The sequence below is a fragment of the Conger conger genome, chromosome 1 (genome assembly GCF_963514075.1).
Source record: "Conger conger chromosome 1, fConCon1.1, whole genome shotgun sequence".
In the NCBI taxonomy this organism is placed as follows: domain Eukaryota; kingdom Metazoa; phylum Chordata; class Actinopteri; order Anguilliformes; family Congridae; genus Conger; species Conger conger.
This window is the reverse complement of record NC_083760.1, coordinates 64,498,609-64,519,673: the sequence shown is the minus strand read 5'-3', so window position 1 is coordinate 64,519,673 and position 21,065 is coordinate 64,498,609. Positions and strand designations below refer to the sequence as shown.

Below are 21,065 nucleotides of genomic sequence, written 5' to 3'. Positions count from 1 at the left end.
AAATATCAAAATTGTGTGGGTATCAATTATGTTTGCTCAGGGTAAAAAAAACAACAACAACACACACACACAACCAAAAAAAAAAACTGTGGATAAAATCTCAATCAAAGCTCCTGGTCCAGAAAGTGCAGTATTATGTTATGCCATCAGAATGCAAACACAACAGAAAAACAGCGCCCCCTGCTGAGAAAAAAATACAAAACAAATACAATCATGACCGACTACCAAAGCCCACGACAAACAACTGACAGCAATATTTCACCTCAAAAAATAGAACCAATTAAGAAATTAATAGAAATTATATATGAAATAAACAAATATTTTTTTAACAGGATTATTCCATCACCTTTTCAAGTACTCATAATTTCTTATTTGCGAGTTCAGGCTCAGACATTGAGCCAATGCTGTCTATGGAGCAACACATTAGTCATCCCCTTCGCATTTCTCAAATGTTTCTGATTGAAAACAAAGTAACTGAGCTTTTCAAGAGATTGAAAAATAATAAACCCGAATTTTCAATCTGCCACTTCCAAGAAATCCTAGAACACAGAGCTTGACTTCCAGGAACATGAACTTTAGGCAGCCAAAAGTCCCACTTGAATCACACTGTAAACATCGATAAAACTCAAAAAAATTTATAGCTCTGAGAATACTGCCAGGCGTCAGGGAACAGCAGGTTTAATGGCTATAGCAGCACAGAAAGCAAAGTCAACATAGCAGCACAGTTGGCGATACAGACTCTTTTCAGCTGCACTGCAGAAACCAAAAGAAAGTATGTAATCCCTATCTGTTCTGCTTCACCATTTCATCAGTTCCCATTTGTTGAACCCAGATGTTGTGCCAAAAATTATTTTATCACTACACCAGTAATACCACAATTATACTGATCGCTGATGGTTCATGTTTAAAACAGAAAACACATTTAAAAATAAATAAAGGTTTACTTGACAAAAACGTATCGTCATCAAGAGATGTTGGATTGTGACACTTTTCTAAGCCCAAGCCATCCTCCTGGGTTCCTAGAAAGTCACACACATAATTTTGTCTCGCTTTGGTAATTTGCTATAAAGATAGAAACCTCATTATTGTATAGTAATGTTATATTACAGTGAAATTACTATTTTTCTACTTTTTAAAAGGAATTTGGTAAGGTCGAATTTCAGGCAGAGGTTAAAGCCAATTATAAAACACTGTGTCTGAAAAATTAGTGTCACCAGCAGACACAGCAGGGTCGAATTTACACACTGCTGGAATTTAATGACAAACGTGGGCTTTTGGTTTTCTCCGTCGCACCTATACATGCAAACGGGCACGGACACAGCACACACACATGAACACACACAAACAGGTATTTGGACACCTGTGACGACATCCGGCTCAAACTGTTGCACAATGTTGCACAATTCTAAATGGCAAAGTCATACTGAAAGTCCCCCCCAAACCCCAACAACAGTATTTCACTCTTTTCTGGGGAGGGGGCCTTTGGTGGACAGTTAGTGCCGTACACTGAATGCTACTCCACTGCCAACAATACTCCCACAGACCAGCACATAAATCTTTGCTGAGCACCTCAGCTTCAAACTGCTTATGTCATTACAGCGTTCGGAAGGTTTTCCGCTCTTCTTCAGCAGACGGGAGAAAAGGCCGAGCTGAGGGCCGGGAGATCCGGTGAGGACAGCAGAGACAGAGAGCTCATCCCAGCGCCCTGGCTCTGCTCCAAAAGGCTGTGGACTCAGGATCCCATAACATTTACTAGAGTTATATAACCCCATACAAAGAGGCCTTTTCGCCCTCTTATTTTATGTGCAAAAAAAGCTGTGGCAGTTTAAATGGATCGGAAAAATACACATGTACAATGTCAGACTCCCATACTGTTCCAGTTAGATTTAGGAGTTTTAATTTGGTGCCACCGAGCAGCCCGTTTGACATAAGCACGGCAGTGCCCTTTTTTACCCTGAGCTACAGGTACACAGGAACAGGGGGGCTACAGGGGCCACCAGCTGGCTCCCACAGGGAGTCCCTTAGCAGAGCAAGCTTCACTGAAATGCCTGCCCAGACGGACGTTTCCTCCTGCTGCACGTGGTAACAAACAATGACAAAAAAAAAGGCTCTTCAAAACAAGCCAGTTAATCCTTTGATTGAGGCCACGGTTTCAGTTGCGTGAAGTTGCACCTCGTGAGGCCTGATGCGGTCAGCTGAAAGGAATGTGCGTCTGTGTCACTGACATTCATTCTGCCTTGGGCTTCATTCATGCCCTACTCCTAAATCTATTTGTCCTGACAGGTACATTCAAACACAAAATTGTGTATTCTCAAGGTCCATGAAGAAGTATCGCTCACTCGCTCACACACACACTTTAGAGGGCTTCATTCACTACTTGCCTAATTGGCTTTTCTATTAAGTAGACCGTAGATGAAATCGGCTGTATTTGAAATAATGCTGATGTTCTTACCAGTAGGGACATTCACATTCTTTCACTTAACTCGAATAAGGCCTTGTCCAATCCTTCAATAAATATAAATATTTTTCACTGTCTTCACTAATTGTTATTAAAGACTTCTGTGCTTCTTCTTTAATCAATTTTATTTGAGGCCCTTTTCAGTGTTTTAAAAGTACTGGTTTCTAAGAGGGGTAAGGACAAAAACCAGTTTACCATTGAGTAAAATATTCACATTGACCATTTTCAGAAATGTTTTCAAAGCAAATTCAACATCAGCCTACATATGGTTTAGATCAGCCTACATGTGGTTCTAATCACATCTTCAATGGGAGATGGGTCACATTAACACATGCGTGGCTCAGTAGTGCTTGACCACTGCATCCTATAACATGTACTGCACAGTACAATTGTAGCACAGACAAAAATCCCTTTTTCCTAGTACCATGCTGAGAGAAGCCTGTCTAGCATTTAATCTAAATTGTTTGATTTGATCTAACTGGCTGCTCTGATAGCATGAGCACAAACAGAAATCCAAACGATTTACCAGTAGCATGATACCTGGGTAAAAGCTAAACAATAGAAATGAAAAAAACTTTTTTTTCAATCTTGGATTTGTAATTTTGTAAGATGGATTTTGTTTCCCTTGAGACTGACGAGGCTGTGCGGTGGAGGGCAGGCAGGCGTATTACCTGGTAATTTGGATGGTGCAGAAAATAATCCGGACATCCAGCCACAGCCATGTTAGACGCTTTAAAATTCTGTCTCTCTCTCGGATATCACATTCACTTTTGATTGTTGCCACAAATCCTGCAAGAAAAAATAAGTATTAATTGAAAAACACCAGACCAATCAAACCACATTCACATTTCAATTCTAAGATCACTCATATAAATTTGAGCTGGGGATAAAATGGCATATTAACACCCATTAACCCAAGTCTACAGGATAGCAAAGAAGAAGTCAGTCCTCTCACCATTATGAAAGGATTGAGGATAACTTATTTTAACTGTCAAACAGTACTTTCAGTCATTTAGAAAAAGGCCTGCAGTTCCTACACAGTTCACCCGATGGCTGTACATACTCGCAAATTAAAGCTGATTTTAACCTCATATCCGTTTTATTCAAATCTAAGGTGCAGCAGTATAGAGCCGAAACAACCAAAAATGGTATCCATGCATCAATATAAAAGGAGGAGGCACTATCCAGCATGTGCATGTACTAAAAGCAACGGGGATCCGGCACTTTAATGAACTGACAGGACTCTGGAAGCCATCAGTGAACTTGTACACAGAGTACACGCTGAAATATTTTATGTAGATAAATATGACTTTTTCTGAGCTGAGCTCATCTTGGTATTAAATTGTTTTAAGTAACACCAGCTTATCTCACAATGAGGAAGTCTATTGGGGCAGCACTTATGTTTTGGTCTGAGTGTACAGAACATTTTGACTTGTACCTTTTATTCCATACCATAGCCATCCCCCACCTACCACACACGGCCCCCATAGTCACTCCCTCAGGCTCAAAAGCAGGACTTATGCCACATGAAAGACTCAACTTCTACTGAAACTCACAACTCCCCAGGACATCTAAAAGAGTCATAAAAACATGGATTGGCAAAAGGCTAAATATAGATGTTTTGACCTTGCTCTGAAATACTCCCAAGACACACTTCTGCAAACACTCTGAATGTCATTTGGGATGCTACTGTGTCCCAATGCTGCACAACATTCAGTCAACTCTCAAGAGAGCAAATCCCATAAAAATCACTTCAATAAAAATGTTATTTAAGACTATGCACTGGGAATGCTGTAAAAATACATGGCTGACCAGGAACAGGTGATTTAAAAATCTGTGCTGCACCCTACCATCCCACAGACAGTCACTCGTGAAATTTTGGAAAAATGTTACTTAATGACACTTCGAACATTTCCCACATGCAGTTGCCCCAAAACTGGCATGTGAACAATTCATGGTGATGGAAAATTATTAAGAAAGTGAAGTTAATGAAGTTATTATTAATTCACCAGTATACATATAGTGAAATGAAACTTCAGTCCACATGAAACTTTGAGCCATCTTGGCATATCCAGCCAAGTGAATACATGGAACATTAGTGTGTTGGCACGATCTAGCTCGCTGTGGCAACTAGATTTTTGTGGTTCTCCTTTCCATATATCTTTACCCTAGTTAGCATGCCAAGTTATGTGGCAACAGTATGTGTCATCCACTTTACATATTTTACTAGATTCTTATCTCTTTTATATTAAAGCAGTTTCACTGATAGCCAATTCTGCACAAAGAAAGTGAATTACAGTGGTTACACCTGTTTTCTTGGCCTACAAGTTACATCCTGCAGTACCTGGGACCAGGCAGGCACACCTGGCGCTATTCACCTTCTCCATTTACCCAAGACTGTGTGAGATCAGCTTCAGGTCCTGACTGCTACCTCCAATTCTACCTCAGCGATTGCATTTGTGTAGAAGGAGGTAATCATTGAGTACATTGAAACATGCACACCATGATAGCCTCTCTCTGGGAATGACTGGTTTCACAATTGGTAAACAATCGTACCCACATTTTTAGGGAGTAAATGGAAAATGCTTAGGTGCCGTTGTGAGTTAAGAGACCAGAGAATATAATCCAAAAAAAGAAAGTTTGAAAAGGATTTGGCACAGTAAACGGACAGAACGTGAGGATGAGTTCCACTGCATGCCATGCAATGCTGGTTATGTCTCTTTAGTCGGAGCTGCCTTCACCTCATTCGCACATACAGAGATATTTCGGTTGGGTGACATATTTTAGCATGTGTACTAAAATACGGAATATGTAATCGCTCATTCACGGGATACCATAAAGACCAAGTAGAGGATTATATTAAGGTTTGGATTTGACCGCCACCTTAAAAGAGCAATTAGCTGTGTGCATATCAGCTACAGTCAAGCCAGTAGTACAGAATGTACCAGCTCCATTACCACTGTGCTCATTAAACCCATTTATACTTAAGCTTACATGAACAAGTATGCAACATCAAACAGTGTTCACACAATGGAGAACATCTGAGCTCTTAATAGCAGCCTAAAGCCAACAGGGTAAGGGTACATGTTGATACGCTTACCGGCATTAATAACAATAATCGGGGGTTCTCAACTACGGTGAATGTCAACGATTCAAGCATTGGTACAATACTGGACCAGGACTCAGGCCTCATGAGGTACAGGCCCTAAAATTGCAAAAAATGTAATTAAAGGACAAGGGAATTGCAGCAGTACTAGACAAATAAGAATAAATTCTCATGTGCCCTTTTTTGAATACTACAAAGTCTCTGTAATCACTTTATCCTTATATATCCTATTAACTAAGAAATGTAAGGAAGTAGAGTACAGCTGTGGAGTCATGCAGAATAACTTAGAAAAACCTAGTAAGCCTAACCAATCAGAAAAGCCAACCACACAACATCATCCAACGGGAAAGCACTGTTTTCAGTTCAGTCTTAGTGACAAAATGCCATTTCCCACCCATATAGACTACCAAAGGCAAAGTAGCACCAACAAGGATTTACAAACAAAAAGGGGAAGAAACAATGTTTTGACTTCTGTTTCAATGCTGGAACAGGTTCTTCTGGGTCAATACACCTTCCCTATTTACAGTAAAGTATGAACACTGCTAAGCTGACCACTTTGGACAGTACATGAAGCCCACTAAAGACGGTCTGCTCATTGTTTTGGTATTTGGTCTTCTTTTTTTTTTTTTAATTGGGTGGGGTGGGTACATGCATATAAAAAACAATGCTAAGAATGGTAAAGTGAATTTGCCCAAGGGATTATAAAAAAAAAATCTGTAAACATTGTACACAGTAGTACACAATGTTTAGAATAACATACTGTGTTTATGACAAAAAGTGTATTATTTACAATATTACACTCTGCATACCCTTTACAGTTCAGTAATACACTATGTTCATCATAGTTCAGTATTTCTACACTAAACCACATACTTTTCTAGAGCTGCATGTACTGTAAATATTTTAATCGTTCATTAGAATGATAACTAATAATCAAACAGGCTTTCAGCGGGGTCCGATAGGAACATCATGTCTTTCTGCATCTGCTTTGAGAAATATGAAGAATAATAAGATACAGCCTAATATGCTATATGCATGACAGCCGGTCTGATAACTAATGAATAACTGCTCTGGTTATTTGTCTTTTTTCATGTGGCTGCTGTGTTGGCCCCACTGGTCCTCGCTCAGACTTCAGCAGTGTTTTCTCTCACTGGGTGAGCTTTAATGTTTGAGAGCGATTATGGAGCTTAACGAGAAAAGAGGGCTAGGATCACCATGAGCAACGGCTATTTAAAGTAAATCTTAATTGAAACTGTACCTACATTCCTCTGAAGAGAACTATTCTTCAGCATGGCAAGCCTTTAGCAAGAGCAGACATACTGGCTAATTCAGTTCTAACACCACACTGAGACAGGATGGCCTTTCTAAAATGCTGCCATTTCAAGCAGGTTATTTATTTAAAGCATAGAGCATATAGAGAACCACGTGTAAGAACCACTTTCTTTTATCATTTCCCACCCCTCCACCTCACCCCCACTTAAAATTACACAAACCGTTTTCTCATGCACTGAAGTGCAATTATCCTCATTTTCAAATCAAAGAAATTCACATATTTTAGCAGATCTCATTGAGTCTCTTCTTTAAAAAAAAGTACAGTATAGAAGAGATAAGTGGCTCATTCAACCTTAAACTTGGCATAAACCTCTGGGACTCATTTATGGTGCTTAAGAACAGTACATTTTCCATATTATTCAGACAAGATGGGGATATCCTATTTATGATTATGCAGTAGACATGTGCTGGGGATACAAAAAATTCCACAAACTGCAATTTGAATGAACATTAAAATAGAATACATTTATTACATTTTCATGAATTTATGATTAAGTTTTACAGAAAACCTTGGGCATGTTGCAGTTGCAGTTGCAGATACTGACACATTTACCACCAATCAAAACTGGGGCTATTGACACAATCAAATGAATTCAACGCTCTCATTCAGCATAGGAATAAAAAATCTCACCAGAAGATCAACATTTGGAATGACATCACATGCAACATAATTCATTACACTAGAGCAGCGCTACTCAACTCCAAATCCGGTGGGCTGCAGCGTGTGCTGGCATTTACTTCTACTGTGTGCTACACCAATTTCACAATTAGCTTATTACCTGAAACAAGCAGGTAAAATAATGAGTGAAATCAGGCAGCGCAAAGTAGGAGTAAATACCTGCGGCCCACAGGACCTGGATCTGAGTAACACTGCACTAGAGGATGTAAAGAAAGATGGCATGATGTTAGGGTATAGCGTATAAAAACACTTTCAGACAACTTTAAAAGTGCAAAAGACACAGGTGGTGGAAAGAAACAATGATCGAACAAGTAGAAAATCCCTGCAAAATGAGCACAAAAAGTTGTTGGGGTGAAAGGAATAGGCAAGGATTAACCACAGGGTGCCTGAAGGCAAAAATGCATTCAATCTGTTATACACACTCCTGAAGGCATACATAGAACAGCAGTTTAAATAGTTTCAATTCAGAACAGTTTTTATGCCAACTGCCTGCGGATGATTTGAACAGAAGTCTGAAAAGAAATGAGCAGTGATTGGTATAAACATGCGGGAAACACGATTTAAATCAGGGCTCCTTTCCAGAGTGTTATGCATCGGAAGAAGCATCCGTTCATCTCCACCCAATGCAGTCCACAAGGGAAGCCGATTTCACTGCCAAGGATGTGTGAACAGCCCAACACCCACCTCAGGCATCCTGTGTTTGAGTGATAGGCTATGTCACTGCAAATGACCACGCAAAGAGGGAAAGAGGGAAGTCGCAATTCAAGCAGTTTTAGTAAATTAGTCGGAATACTTAATTAGCCAAATTTACATAATCTCCATGCTGTTTTAGCACATTCACTCCAAGTATATATATGATAGCACAGATTTACCTATGCATCAATAAAGTTGCAAATATGCAGAATACCTCCTAATAGCGGGACAGTTAATTAAGTGCACATGAACACGAACATGCAAAGTAGGTAGCCTACTTACGACCACACAAACTTCTTATCCTTTAGATCTACAAGAACACCATTTTACTAGACACTCCTGACAGTTAAACCCACAACACACAAAAGCAGAAGCAGCAGTCGCGTGGGTGGACTTGGTGAAACGGGATGTGGTTCAGAAAACTGTATGAAGATGTTATGATGACAACATAAAAAGGGATATCTACTTAATCCCAGGCAAGAGTTTAAACCTCTGAAGTTACTCTGAATTTTGAGGAAACAACGAGTAGCATCACTCAAAAGGCTCAACATGTATGATGTTGACTTGAACAATGTCTAGACCAGGCAATACAGCAATGACGCACTGCGGACCGTGACTGCTAAACTACGGATCAACTTTAAAAGGGTGTTTGTTTGAAACATGGGGCTGATCTAGCACTGCAAGCCACCCGCCATGTAGCTAGCTTATTCTGATGATAGTCAAAAAACAGCAACACGGGAAACAAAACCATGCCTATAATCCCGAGACACCCGATTCTCCTCCGGTGTGAGGTCATTCCGTGCCAGGAACACTGTGACCCCACGCTGGTCCAGGGCCAGACTATTGGAGAACAGCCAGTCAACATCAACACCAGCAGCTGTCATAAATCCTGCTTTCACTAAATAAAGAGCACCCCCCCCCCCCCCCCCCCAAGCCCCCTGGAAAACAGACACTGCAGAGAGAGAGGGCCAAACACCAGGTTGCATTCAGTTTTCCATGACCAGCCACAGCCATCTGTGTCATCATCTGACCACAGGTAATAGGGATATCCGTACTCTAACCGCCCGGCGAGTGAATTAATTTGCCTTAGTGCATGTTTGATCTGTCTAGGGGGAAAAAAACCTCAATGATTTTAATCCTCAGCTACAGATTGAAAAAAGAGTTTTTCTTCCCCCCCGGTGACATTCAAACATCTTCTAAGGCAAATGTATTCGCTTTCCAGGTAGCTAGAGCATGAATATCCCAATAAGCTTTGGTCAGATGACACAACCAGTTCATGGGCAACCAGTTCATGGGCAACATACAGACAGCTGATCAACGTTTAGGCCTTCACTACAGAAAATAATCCTTAATGTAGTTAGAAGATCATCACACCCTCTGAGAAATTTCAGTGCGGTTTTTATTGGAGGCCAAAATAAAGTACTTGGATGTCCCGAATGGAAGGTTACAAGCTAGCCTTTTATGCTCAATTTGCCTCAATAGAGAAGTCACAAGAACAATCACTAAAAATCAACTGACAGCAGGTGGTGTGTCACTTTGGAAAATCCAAATGTATATTGGGCCTGACTGAAATAAAAATCAGGGTTAAATATTTCCCTCTGCCCTCATGCTGGTAATCCCTCAGGATACTTTTTTTATTGAGTGTAATTCCAGGAGTAATTCAAACTGACCTCAGATGATTGATTCCAGGATTGCACAAGATGCATGGTAAATTAATAAGACGTTTCCTGGAACAGTAAATATTGCCTTCTCATATATTAGAATCATATTACTTTGCTTCCAGGCATCTGGTCTTATTATTATGAAGGTAAACTCTGTTAACTGAATTTTTTTTCTACCAGGCTACTTGAATCATACAATCGGCTCATAGAGTCAGCTCATCACAAGGCACGATTATCAGTAGGTCACCAGACTGAGACCACTAGTGGAAATGCTTCTATCTTGCATTCTTTTCTCATTTAATTTTTTTTTTTAACTATCAGCATAACAATTAGAGTGAAAAGTTGAATCTTTGGAAAAATTACATTAATTTCAGAATGTCTACCTTTTGCTTTAATGGCAACGTGCATTCAAGCTGGCATGGACTCCACACATTTGTGCAAAACCTGATGATTCATGTTATTCCAGAATTATTTGGCAATGTTCTGAAAATCTTGTGATGCTACTGAATGTCTTCAAGGGCCCCCATATATGTTCAATGGGGATGAGGTGATGATTGACCAGCACTTGCTCCATCTTCGAAGCAAAGCCTTGAAGTAATTTTGATTTGTTAGAATGTTTTTTAAATCCTAAAACTTTCTGTTTCCAGGATTACATGAAAAAATAACCCCAGATTCTCAATGTGGTCTCACTTTTGGACCCCACTGTATCTGTAACCCACTGAGCAAAACTATGCAACCAGGGATACTTAACCCATGTCCACACTATTCTGATCCAACATTTCCAACTTAAGTTTGTAAAAACAGGCAAATGTGTGCCCACTCACATGCACACGCACACAGAAATACCGGTGGTTCTGTGTGTTCAGACATTTATCTCTGCACTTCCAAGAAAACCTAAATATTAACAGACAGAATACTTTAATACTATGTCTCCATAGCTAAAGGCAACAATAGCTGCTAATCAGGACAACTTACCGTTTGAAAAAGAGCAAGAACAGAATGTTTCCTCTGCATTAAATAGACCACAACTATCACTTTATGTGTGTGTGCGTGTGTGAGTGCGTGTGCATTTTAACTGTTGTTGTGTACTGATGAATGCTATACAGATCAAAGTGTAATTGCAGATATCATACTTAGTATCACTACACATCTTATAGCTTCATAAAACATAGGGTTTCCGACTGCAACCAAAGCAGAAAACTGAGATTTGTATTCCTGGTTCAGACCCCTCTCCACGCTGTTGGTCCCACCCACTGACCCTCCAGAAGACACGTACGCCCAGCCTTCACAGGGACATAAACTCCCATCTCCTCCTAATTGGGCTACACTTGAAAATAGCGCCACCTATTTATAGCTTCAAAACAGGAGCTTGTGAAATCCCACGAACGACACAGACCCCTCAAAACCCCAGCCAATGCTGCGGACTCCTCCCCCAAAGCAGGAAGACATGCTCCTACATTAAGCAAACTGGTTCACCAGACTCTCAGCTCAGCAGCAAAGTACACATTTAATCAGATAACAGAAATTGACATAAAACTATCCACGCACTGTGGCATTCCAAGGAAACGATTTACCTTCCTTGTGTGAATGTACACAGTAATCTGGCTCTGCAAGCGGATTAGTCGGCGTGTAATATGCTGTAACTTTCTGTTGGTGAAAATGGAAAGAGTTTTTCACTGGAGCGTTTGCATGAATAAATCTAAGAATGTGAATAGTAGAAATTGCATTTACTTTGAAAAGGAGTACCTAGAAGTTCCTTTCATTATCTAATCTTTACTCTTAAATCAGTTTATTTTTATTTTTTATATGATTAGAAAAACAAATGTCTATAGAAATATACATCTACATCATTAACACGCCATTCTGCAGATTTAGAAGTTCCTTCTTTTGATGAATTTACACATCCATCACAGAAACATCTCTTCCACAAAATCTTTCTTTCTTTCTTTCTTTCTTGATGGTTGCATCAGCAATGGGCTCACTTTAGTCACTGGCCCTAGGGGTTGCAGGTGTTCACACCCACTGCCTCTGTATGCCTCATCAAATCATAGCCTTTTTATCTTACAGCCAGGGGAGTAGTGTAGTCAGTCAATAAATGATAGATCCTGGAATGAGTGCAATCTTCCGGGTGCAGCAGGCTGAATGTTCAGATGGGTACACTAAGGTGTGGGGTCAGAGGTTCAACTCTGATCCTCCCTCTCTGTGATAAGAAGATCAGGAGCTCACAGACGTGCGAGATAACCAGTCCTGAGCAAGCACCATGGGCTCCATGTTGCACACAAAGAATATGCAGCAGAATGTTTGTGTGTATAGCTCCTATTGTTTGTGTGTATAGTTCTGTGCAGCACGGAGCCCATTGTGCTTGCCCAGGATTGGATATCTCTCACTCCGGTGAGCTCCTGATCTTGGGTTTGTGTGTATAGTTTCTAAAGACACAAACCCAATATGGCTTCTCTGGACCACCTGCAGGGAACAAAGTGGTGATTGACTCAATAGATAGATAAACAATGAGACAGACAGATGGGGTGAAGTGATGTTTCTGAAGTGCAGTTTTCAGATGCATCCTTACTGAGTACAGCAGGCATTAAGAATAAATAAATGAATATCAAAAAGTCCATCATGTCTAGCATGGGTTCTGCTTCACTTAAAGACACAGGCAGCACTCATGTTTCCAGCTCCTCTTACCGCACATGTCACAATGTCAAACATTACTGAGTATTAGAGAACCTGAAGAGAGTTCTCAGTCAGACATAATGTTGAGAGTATGAAATGTTATCACAGATTACTGTCAACTGCAATTTACAATGGCATGCGTCCCGATCAGATCAGGTGAGGAATAGCCTGTAATAACATATCGGATTTATTTTTCAGGGATCCGTAACTGCTTGCCTTGTGTTACAGAGAGAAAAGTGATGATTCAGACAAAGCGAGAGGGAGGAAGGGAGTGAGAGAATCAAGGCAGCTGTGATCAACATCTCTGACGCATTCCATTCCCTGGAAGCAATGCAAGCCTGCACAAGTCCACAGACAATGCTTAAGTTTCCAGTATTTCTGTTACATATTTCCACACAATTCCGTAAAGACAATGACAAACCTGTTCTTGAAAATAAATCTGCAGACGCTGTCAAAGTGAAACACGATTGCATAATTAGAGACACGGGGCAACGTACTTTATGAAAATAAGCCGTTAATATGCACATTTCTAAAAGTAAACACTAAAGTTATTTTTAAGACTGTTTGCATTGACGATTTAACACTAACAGTTATATAAAGCATCAGAACAAAGGGCATTAAAAACTGCAGCAGTTGTGTGAATGTATGTGCGTGACTGCATTACCCCATGTGACCTCACTCGTGTTGCGTTGGGGTCAGAGCTTAAGGCCAAGTTGAGAGAGATGAGACTCCGACTGGTTCAGACAGATCATAGGCCTCTGGAAGACTCACACAGAGCCTGCACTGCCGTGGGGGTGAGATGGGGAGGAGGAAGAGGTGGGGGGGGGGGGGGGGGCAATTTCTCTTGAGACCCCCCCCCAACCACTTGTCTGTCCTGGGGAAAAGAAGTTCCTTCACATCATGCTTCCAGAACTCCTGCTAGCACTATGATCAACAATCTTTAAATGCAGATGTGGATCAGAGGCAGAAATGCAGGCCTTGCTGTAGGTAATGATGAGAAATTAAATTCAGGACATCTACGCTGCCACAAGTGCCCGAAAGGACCCCGCTCTGTCCAGTTTATGTGCACAGCCGAACCTGCACCCTGCATTCTGCGATACAGCTGGTGTCCAAAGGCTGCCGTAAAGACAGCTGTGACCCTGGCTGGAATGTTCTTCACATCTGACAACACCATCTCGTTAAATCCCACATGTAGAACTGCTTTTTACAACTGCAAAAACACGCGTTATGCATTTGAATTATGTTTTTAAAAATGCCATAAAGATAATGTAAGTGGGCAAAGTACTTCATGTAAAGTTAAAATATTTTTTAGCAGTTTAAGACTGAATGGGTTCAAGCTAATTTAAATTAATAACCAGCGATAATCTGCAGCCATTACACTCCAGAAAGAACACACTCATGAGCCGAAAAACCACATAGAGCCCATCTCTTACTTGCATAAATGCACACCCAATTTATAAGAGTGAGTATAGATACTCTAACATGCAATCGTTCCGTCCACTGTTGAAGTAGGTCCAAGTATGCCGAAAGACTGACTTCCAGCACAAGCGCACAGCTGAAGAGTCTCCTATCCTTTTATATTTAGTATGAGGCTGACAGCTGAAAGACTGCATCTCGCCTACTCTGACACCTGCATGACACATGTCACACACCAGTGACAGTGACACACAGACACACAGAAAAGTGTGCTTCCTTCATCACGAGCGGGGAGTTCAACACGTCTCACTCTCCCAGGAAATCTCCATTTCTCTAAATACGTACAGAAAAAAGTTAACTAACTCCATAGGTTTGTTGCGCCACTAGTAGCAATAACATGACGACCTGGTGAGGTTCTGTTACTGTACAGAGCAATTGTGCGAAACAGAATCAATGTGGAAAGAGTGATTTGTGGCTACTACTATGCTACAGAAATGAAGGCTGCACAAGTGAGAAATGTTGCCAGGATACAAAGCCCCCTTCAGAATGTCACACAACCCTTGTTCACCGGATTGGAAGCCACTTGAACCAGTCATTCAATGGAAAACAAATCTAGTGAGAAATATCTCCTAGGTCATTCACAGGGCATAAGCAGACACTCAGGTTATCACTCATTCACAAAATTCAGGCTGTCAAATTGTAATGCCAGTTTTCTACTATTGTACCAGGGTTAGGTGTGCTGAACCCACCGTGGAAAACCCGCCATGAAACCTGCCTGGACCTGGTCAGGTTATGAACAAACTGGAGGGATAACTACAGGTGTAGGCCTAGACGCAAGCAAGCCAGGGGTGAACTACCAAGTAAATGTGTGGCTGATATCAGTAAGAGGACTACAGCTGTATCAGAGTCATGGGGGGCACGAATCGGAGGAATCGGTCTCCGCCAGTTTGTTTGTTCATTCGTTCATTCGACCGCATGAAAGGTTCATTCATGCGTGCTTTCGTCCATCTCACTGTAGTATTATGGCTCAGCCACATGGTGGCAACATAGTAAATATAGCCAAAAACTGTAAATAACATAAGAATTTAGCTCAGTCTCAGTTTGACGTACAGCATGTACTGCTTTCGATTTTGAGTCTTGGTTACACATCTAGCATCTAGTAAGTCATTTATTGATTTCAATTTTTAAATATTTATTTACTTAGTTTAGCCGTCATGGCTGGGTGATGACGCGCTAGGCCAGAAGAGACGTAGAGGCTACACCATTCTGGTTAGCTTCAGTTTTCAAAAACTCAAAACAGATAATCAAAATGTGCCTTCTTCAAAACGCTAAACACTTTTTTTAATTGCCTGAATACATTACACCCAAAATAATTTGTTCGCTAAAGCCAGGTAGACTCCCCATTACTTTTGCCCCAATTTCGAAGTCAACAAATTCCCGACTAATGCTGCGTTCACATGCATGATGGTTCACAGCAAACCAGATGTCATTATACTGGACGAGAGCACTAACAGCCTTAGCAAAATCGGTTGCTAATGTGTCAGTATCTGAGACTGCAAACAAGTCACAATAAAGCAAATATTTTTGCATAGTTACTATTTCCTTAGTAACTTAAATCAGGCCCATAATATTATATACACTGCTGACATACAAAATGAGAGCAATCTTTCATGACCCCTTACACGGTAGATTTCTCATAATGGTCACATCAGTGAGGATACGATGGCTCTTCCCATTTTGTATGTGAAGTCACACTACCTATGTAAATCAGCTATGCAACATGTAAGCACATAAGGTGGTGTGTATTTTTAGAACAAGCTAACCAACTGCACTCCGTATTTTGTTCCACCCGGGTCACCGATGGCATGTTAGATCATACAACTAACACATGACAAAGATTTATTTGTGCATGAAATTCTCACGCTGCGACTTCAAATAATCACCGTTGCCCATTACTGTAAAGTGTGCTCACGAGTATAAGCTTCATTAACTTAATGGTTGAAAATATTAGCCTCATGAAAACACACATTGGAGTTGTTGCACAGGGCTTATGCTGTACTTAAGTCACGTGAACCAATAAGCATATGAGGCAGCAGCAGGGCCGCAGGACGGGGTGCATGTTTCCTATGGTTGAGCCCCAAAACTCACAGCTTCCTGGTTATAATCCAGTTCCTAATGAAGTGTATCATGCCACTTCATTAAATTAGGCTACGTAAAAAGAGATGGAAGACTGGACATAGCAACTGCTTAAATTTCAAGTGGGAATAATGGTAAAAGCAAGAAATTCTGGTATTAACACAATATTATTTTACAGGAAAAAGACATTATATAACTGTATCTCAATGTCTTAATGTATTTCAGGCTAGGTGGCATTGTGTTAAATTCACTTAAGTAATAGAATAAACTAAGCAGAAGCAAAATACTCTGAAAACAATGAAAACACCATTAAATAAATGAGATGTTTTTGAAAAAAATGCTGGGGTGGACAAACTCCAAAGCCCACCAAGAAATTTTTCAAACCCATGACTTTCAGCTGAAAATCACTGGATGAACTCAGAGTGCCCGCCACACTCCTGCACCACACTTTTGTGCAGGACTGACATTCCAGCTGGGTGTTGGGTTACCTGCAGTATAAAGACAGCATTCCTGCTTTGCAGCTTTAGGTTTCAGCCAAATTTGGACCGGCTCCAGACAGCAACAGACATAATCCAACACACGGAGCTATTGCATCAGCCTCCTTTCAGAGTCAGCTGGGAGACAAAACCCAGCTACTCTGTTGATGAGCTTCATCTATACACAGGTGCTGTTCCTCACACAGAAAAAAATGAATCCCCTCGAAAACATAACCACAACATTGGTTGACAATTCCTTTTCCAGTGGGATGAACTGGGCCTTTTTTAGCAGAAAATATAGCTGCAGCAATAATCCAAAAAAATAAATGCTCTGTTAATGCCAGTGAGTACAATTTTTCCTAGCATAAAAAAGATTGCACAGGCAGCTATCATTCATGCGCAGTTAGTTTTCAGTGCAGGTGCTGCCAGCTTGGAAGCACAAGCTGCCCAGAGCACCACTGCTCATTTTGCAATAATCAGTCACAGCCTAATTGTGGTTGTGCTTTATAATCAATTATATAAATAGTATTTAAACCAAACTAGTTTTTATGGCATGCATGGTTAGTGATCCAACAATTACAGTAACAGGAGGCAATTTAATGTTGAAGGGGTAATTATTCCAAATGATCTGGATCTCACATTCTGGAAAAGTCTGTTACTTAAGCTCTGATATTGGTATTTGGTCAGTAAGGCTTAGTTGGGAAAGCTCCTGAGAAGAGTTGTTTCTGCAAGCATTAGTGGTGTGAAGGGGACAGTCGGGACACTGTCCTGTAGGAGATGCCATCTTCCAGATGAGATTATAAACTAAATGCCTGACTCACTGTGGGCAGTCAAGATCCCATGGCACTTATCAAACAGAGAAGAAGGCTCCACTGTGTCCTGGTCAAATGCCCAACCCGGTTCTTTCAAAAACCTGCCCATCTAAGGTGGGTGCCAAATGTTGGCGGTCGTTGAGGTAAACGACCCTCACCCTGTAACCATGTGCCATCAATGACTGGCTTAATGACTCAGATCATATCGTGTTCCAGTGAGGAGGACATCTATTCTACGCAGAACTTCCATCTACAGTGTAGGGCACGAATACCAACTGCGCCATTACTCACAATCTTAAATTTTAAATAGTGCTTTTGATACCAATTCATGTTATTTTGTTTCAATTTCACATTTCACAACTGTGAAACTGAGTGCACGCCAAATTAAGTGCACTGAAATGAAAACAATTCAGGTTTCAATTAATTTGCCAATTTTTGGTTGTTCATTACAACCAGAGTCAAAGATATCAATCAGATTGTAAATTATCATCTTTTCTCAAAAAATGGTATTGGCCCATTATAACCCAATATATCCAATATTCAACATAGCCTCTGGTATAACAGAAGAGCTATAAAAAAAAGCACTATTTAAGAGTGAGATTCCTTCATCGCAAAGTTATATCCAGAAATGAAACGGATCTGATCAAAGGTCCCTTTCCACACTCTAAGTTGGCCACAAAAATTGAAAAGCTACACAGGTTATGACAACAGAGATTCTGTGCTGAATGGACGTTTCACATGGCAGTGTGCCAGACAGTTGAACCAAAGGGGCGTTCCAAGAGGCATGTAGTGTGCACACTCCTGATTCCCACAGAGTCCTGGGCCATGGCATCACAGTCCTGCCCACTGCGACGGGTATTAGGGCCTGTATAGTGAGGGCTGAATGACTGCTAACTGACGCAATGCAGAATGGAATGCAACTGAAACAGTGGATGGCAGAGAGAAAGAGGAAGAGAGGGGGCAGAGAGAGAGAGAGAGAGAGAGAGAGAGAGAGAGAGAGAGAGAGAGAGAGAGAGGAAGGGCAGTAGGAGCACTATCCACTTCAGATGAACCATTTTCCATCTACTTGAAGGGGGGGGGAGGTAGCCGATAATAACTGCTGTTTATTTATAATTAATGTTAAAATTCTGAGGTGGCACTATGGAAGTTTCCTTGAAAAGGTTTATCCGCAGGCTGTGTAGAAACAAGGGAGAAGCAGAGCAGCAAGATACCTCAGAAAATAATGTTTTAATACATAGATAAAGACGATAAATAACTAGGATATGAAATTCAGAATATCTCACATAATTTTGAGGGTTTGTCACAAAAAGGGCATTAGTCCAAACCCAAATGAAAATACTATAATGTTACCTTGCCTCGAGATTCAATGTCAGATATTCTCGGCTATTCTTGAACTACTTAGCCATGGGCTTTTAAAATGCTTTAAACATTTGAATGAAAGTTTCTAAAATTATCTTACAGATCTAGAAGGCATTGTGGACGGAACCAAATGTGAGACCACTCACCAACAGGCTACAACATAATTCTGGCACCATGCACTCCCAGTGAAAAAGGGTTTGCGGTACCCTTGGTTTGGAAGGCCATACTTGTTCATCCCATGAATTCTGTGTCTATATGAATCTGCATGGTTCTATGCCTTTTAAAACTCCTCCCCTTGTCCCTTCCAGTTTAGAATGGCTAGTTGTGTTCACCAGCCATTCAGACTGCAGCTGCCTCCACTATTCATTAGGACGGTGCTTTCTACCAAACCATGTGATGTCAAGAAGCTTCTTCCATAGTCCACAAATTTAGCTTAAACAGACATGAGTCGGAACTTCGAAGAAGGCAATTTATACGCAGCAAGAGCGTGCAGAGGTGAATGGTTAGCAGTGAGTCAGGGCCATCCTAGCAAACAGAATATTTGAAAGCATGCTGTACACTTTTTTAACAAGTGCTCCAAACAATGCAGATTTTAGAGCAGTTAAGAGCAGTTTGGAGCATTGTAATGCCACTTCACCAACAAACGTAATAAAACCCCAATATTCATCACCACAGAATCTTAAGAAGCATACATTCCTGCCAAAGCATCCTGGATTGAACATCTTATTCCTGAGGTATTCTGTAATCAAGGGGAGCACTTTTAGCATTACTGCCATCCAGGTTAAATGAGCACCTTACTTCTTTCATTCCTGGTGGGACTACAGCCCAGCATGAGAAGGATGAATGGATCAGATTTAATGGTTGTCAGTGAATAACTCTTAGCACTTGGATATAGTCCCAAGAATTATCACTGTTTTGCAAAGAATAATATTAGCTGTATTCAGACTAGGCCTGGGGCCTGTATCATGAAGGACGATTGCCGGGTTAGCTAAATAATGGCACTGCATACAACCCAGAATGGCTTCAGTCCATGCTCCAGATTTAGGAGGGTTCCAGGTTTTACTCAGTGCAGTTATCCAGCTAACTCAGCAATGCATGATACATGATTTACACGGATACAATTCATGCCTCTAGGCAATATACTGCAATGATAATTAGGAAATATTCTCTAGCACAATAATGAGCATCACCACCATGTGGTGCATTGCCTTCTGTTCCTCTTTTTTTCCTTTAATTATGCCCCATACTGCACTCAAACTTCAGAGGTCACGCTAAAAGCTTGCAGAAAAAACATCACCACTGATACACACGCAGTGATCAGTTTATTACATTACATGTCATTTGGCAATTTATTAGGTACATCTGCACACCTGCTTGTTAATGGAAATATTTTATCAGCCAATCATGTGGCAGCAACTAAATGCATAAAGCACACAGACATTACATTACATTACATTATAGGCATTTGGCAGATGCTCTTATCCAGAGCGACGTACAGTTGATTAGACTAAGCAGGAGACAATCCTCCCCTGGAGCATTGCAGGGTTAAGGGCCTTGCTCAAGGGCCCAACGGCTGTGCGGATCTTATTGTGGCACCGGGATTAGAACCACCAACCTTGCGTGTCCCAGTCATTTATCTTAACCACTACGCTACAGGCCGCCCCTACATGGTCAAGAGGTTCAGCTGTTTTTCAGACCGAATGTCAGAATGGGGAAGAAATGTGATCTAAGTAACCGTGGAATGATTGGTGGCAGATAGTGTGGTTTGAGTATCTCAGAAACTGCTGATCTCCTGGGATTTTCACGCACAACAGTCTATAGTTTGCAGAAAATGGTGCGGAAAAACAAAAAATATCCATTGAGCAGCAGTTCTGCGGGTAGAAACACGTTGTGAATGAGAAAGGTCAGAGGAGAAGGGCCAGACTGGTCGAAGGTGACAGTAACGCAAATAACCACACATTACAAAACTGATATGTAGAACACCATCTCTGAATACACAACGTCTCAAACCTCTAAGTGCATAGGCTACAGCAGAAGACTTAAGTCTTCTATAATAATACCTAATAAAGTGCTCACTGAGTGTATATTGGGTGTTGATAAGACAGCTAATTAGTAGCAAGATTACAGCTTCCGTGTGATCATGTGCTATATGTTTTTTTCAATCAAATGGCAGCCCCTTAGGTTTGTATGGCTACTACCGCATGACATAAAGAAAAAAGACAAAAAAGAAGAAGAAAATGATGGTGGTAATCCAACATGGTGGC

General features: G+C 40.9%; 1 protein-coding gene across 3 annotated transcripts in view; it reads right to left on the bottom strand.

Annotated features, from left to right (window-relative positions):
• The window catches only part of grb10b (growth factor receptor-bound protein 10b), a 65,445-nt gene that overhangs the window by 40,392 nt on the left and 3,988 nt on the right, over positions 1–21,065 (bottom strand). For all 3 annotated transcript variants that reach the window (XM_061218690.1, XM_061218682.1, XM_061218673.1), the window contains one exon: positions 3,130–3,247. In XM_061218690.1, coding sequence (XP_061074674.1) covers positions 3,130–3,180 — 51 coding nt within the window. In that variant the 5' untranslated portion in view covers positions 3,181–3,247. The remainder of the gene's footprint in view (positions 1–3,129; positions 3,248–21,065) is intronic.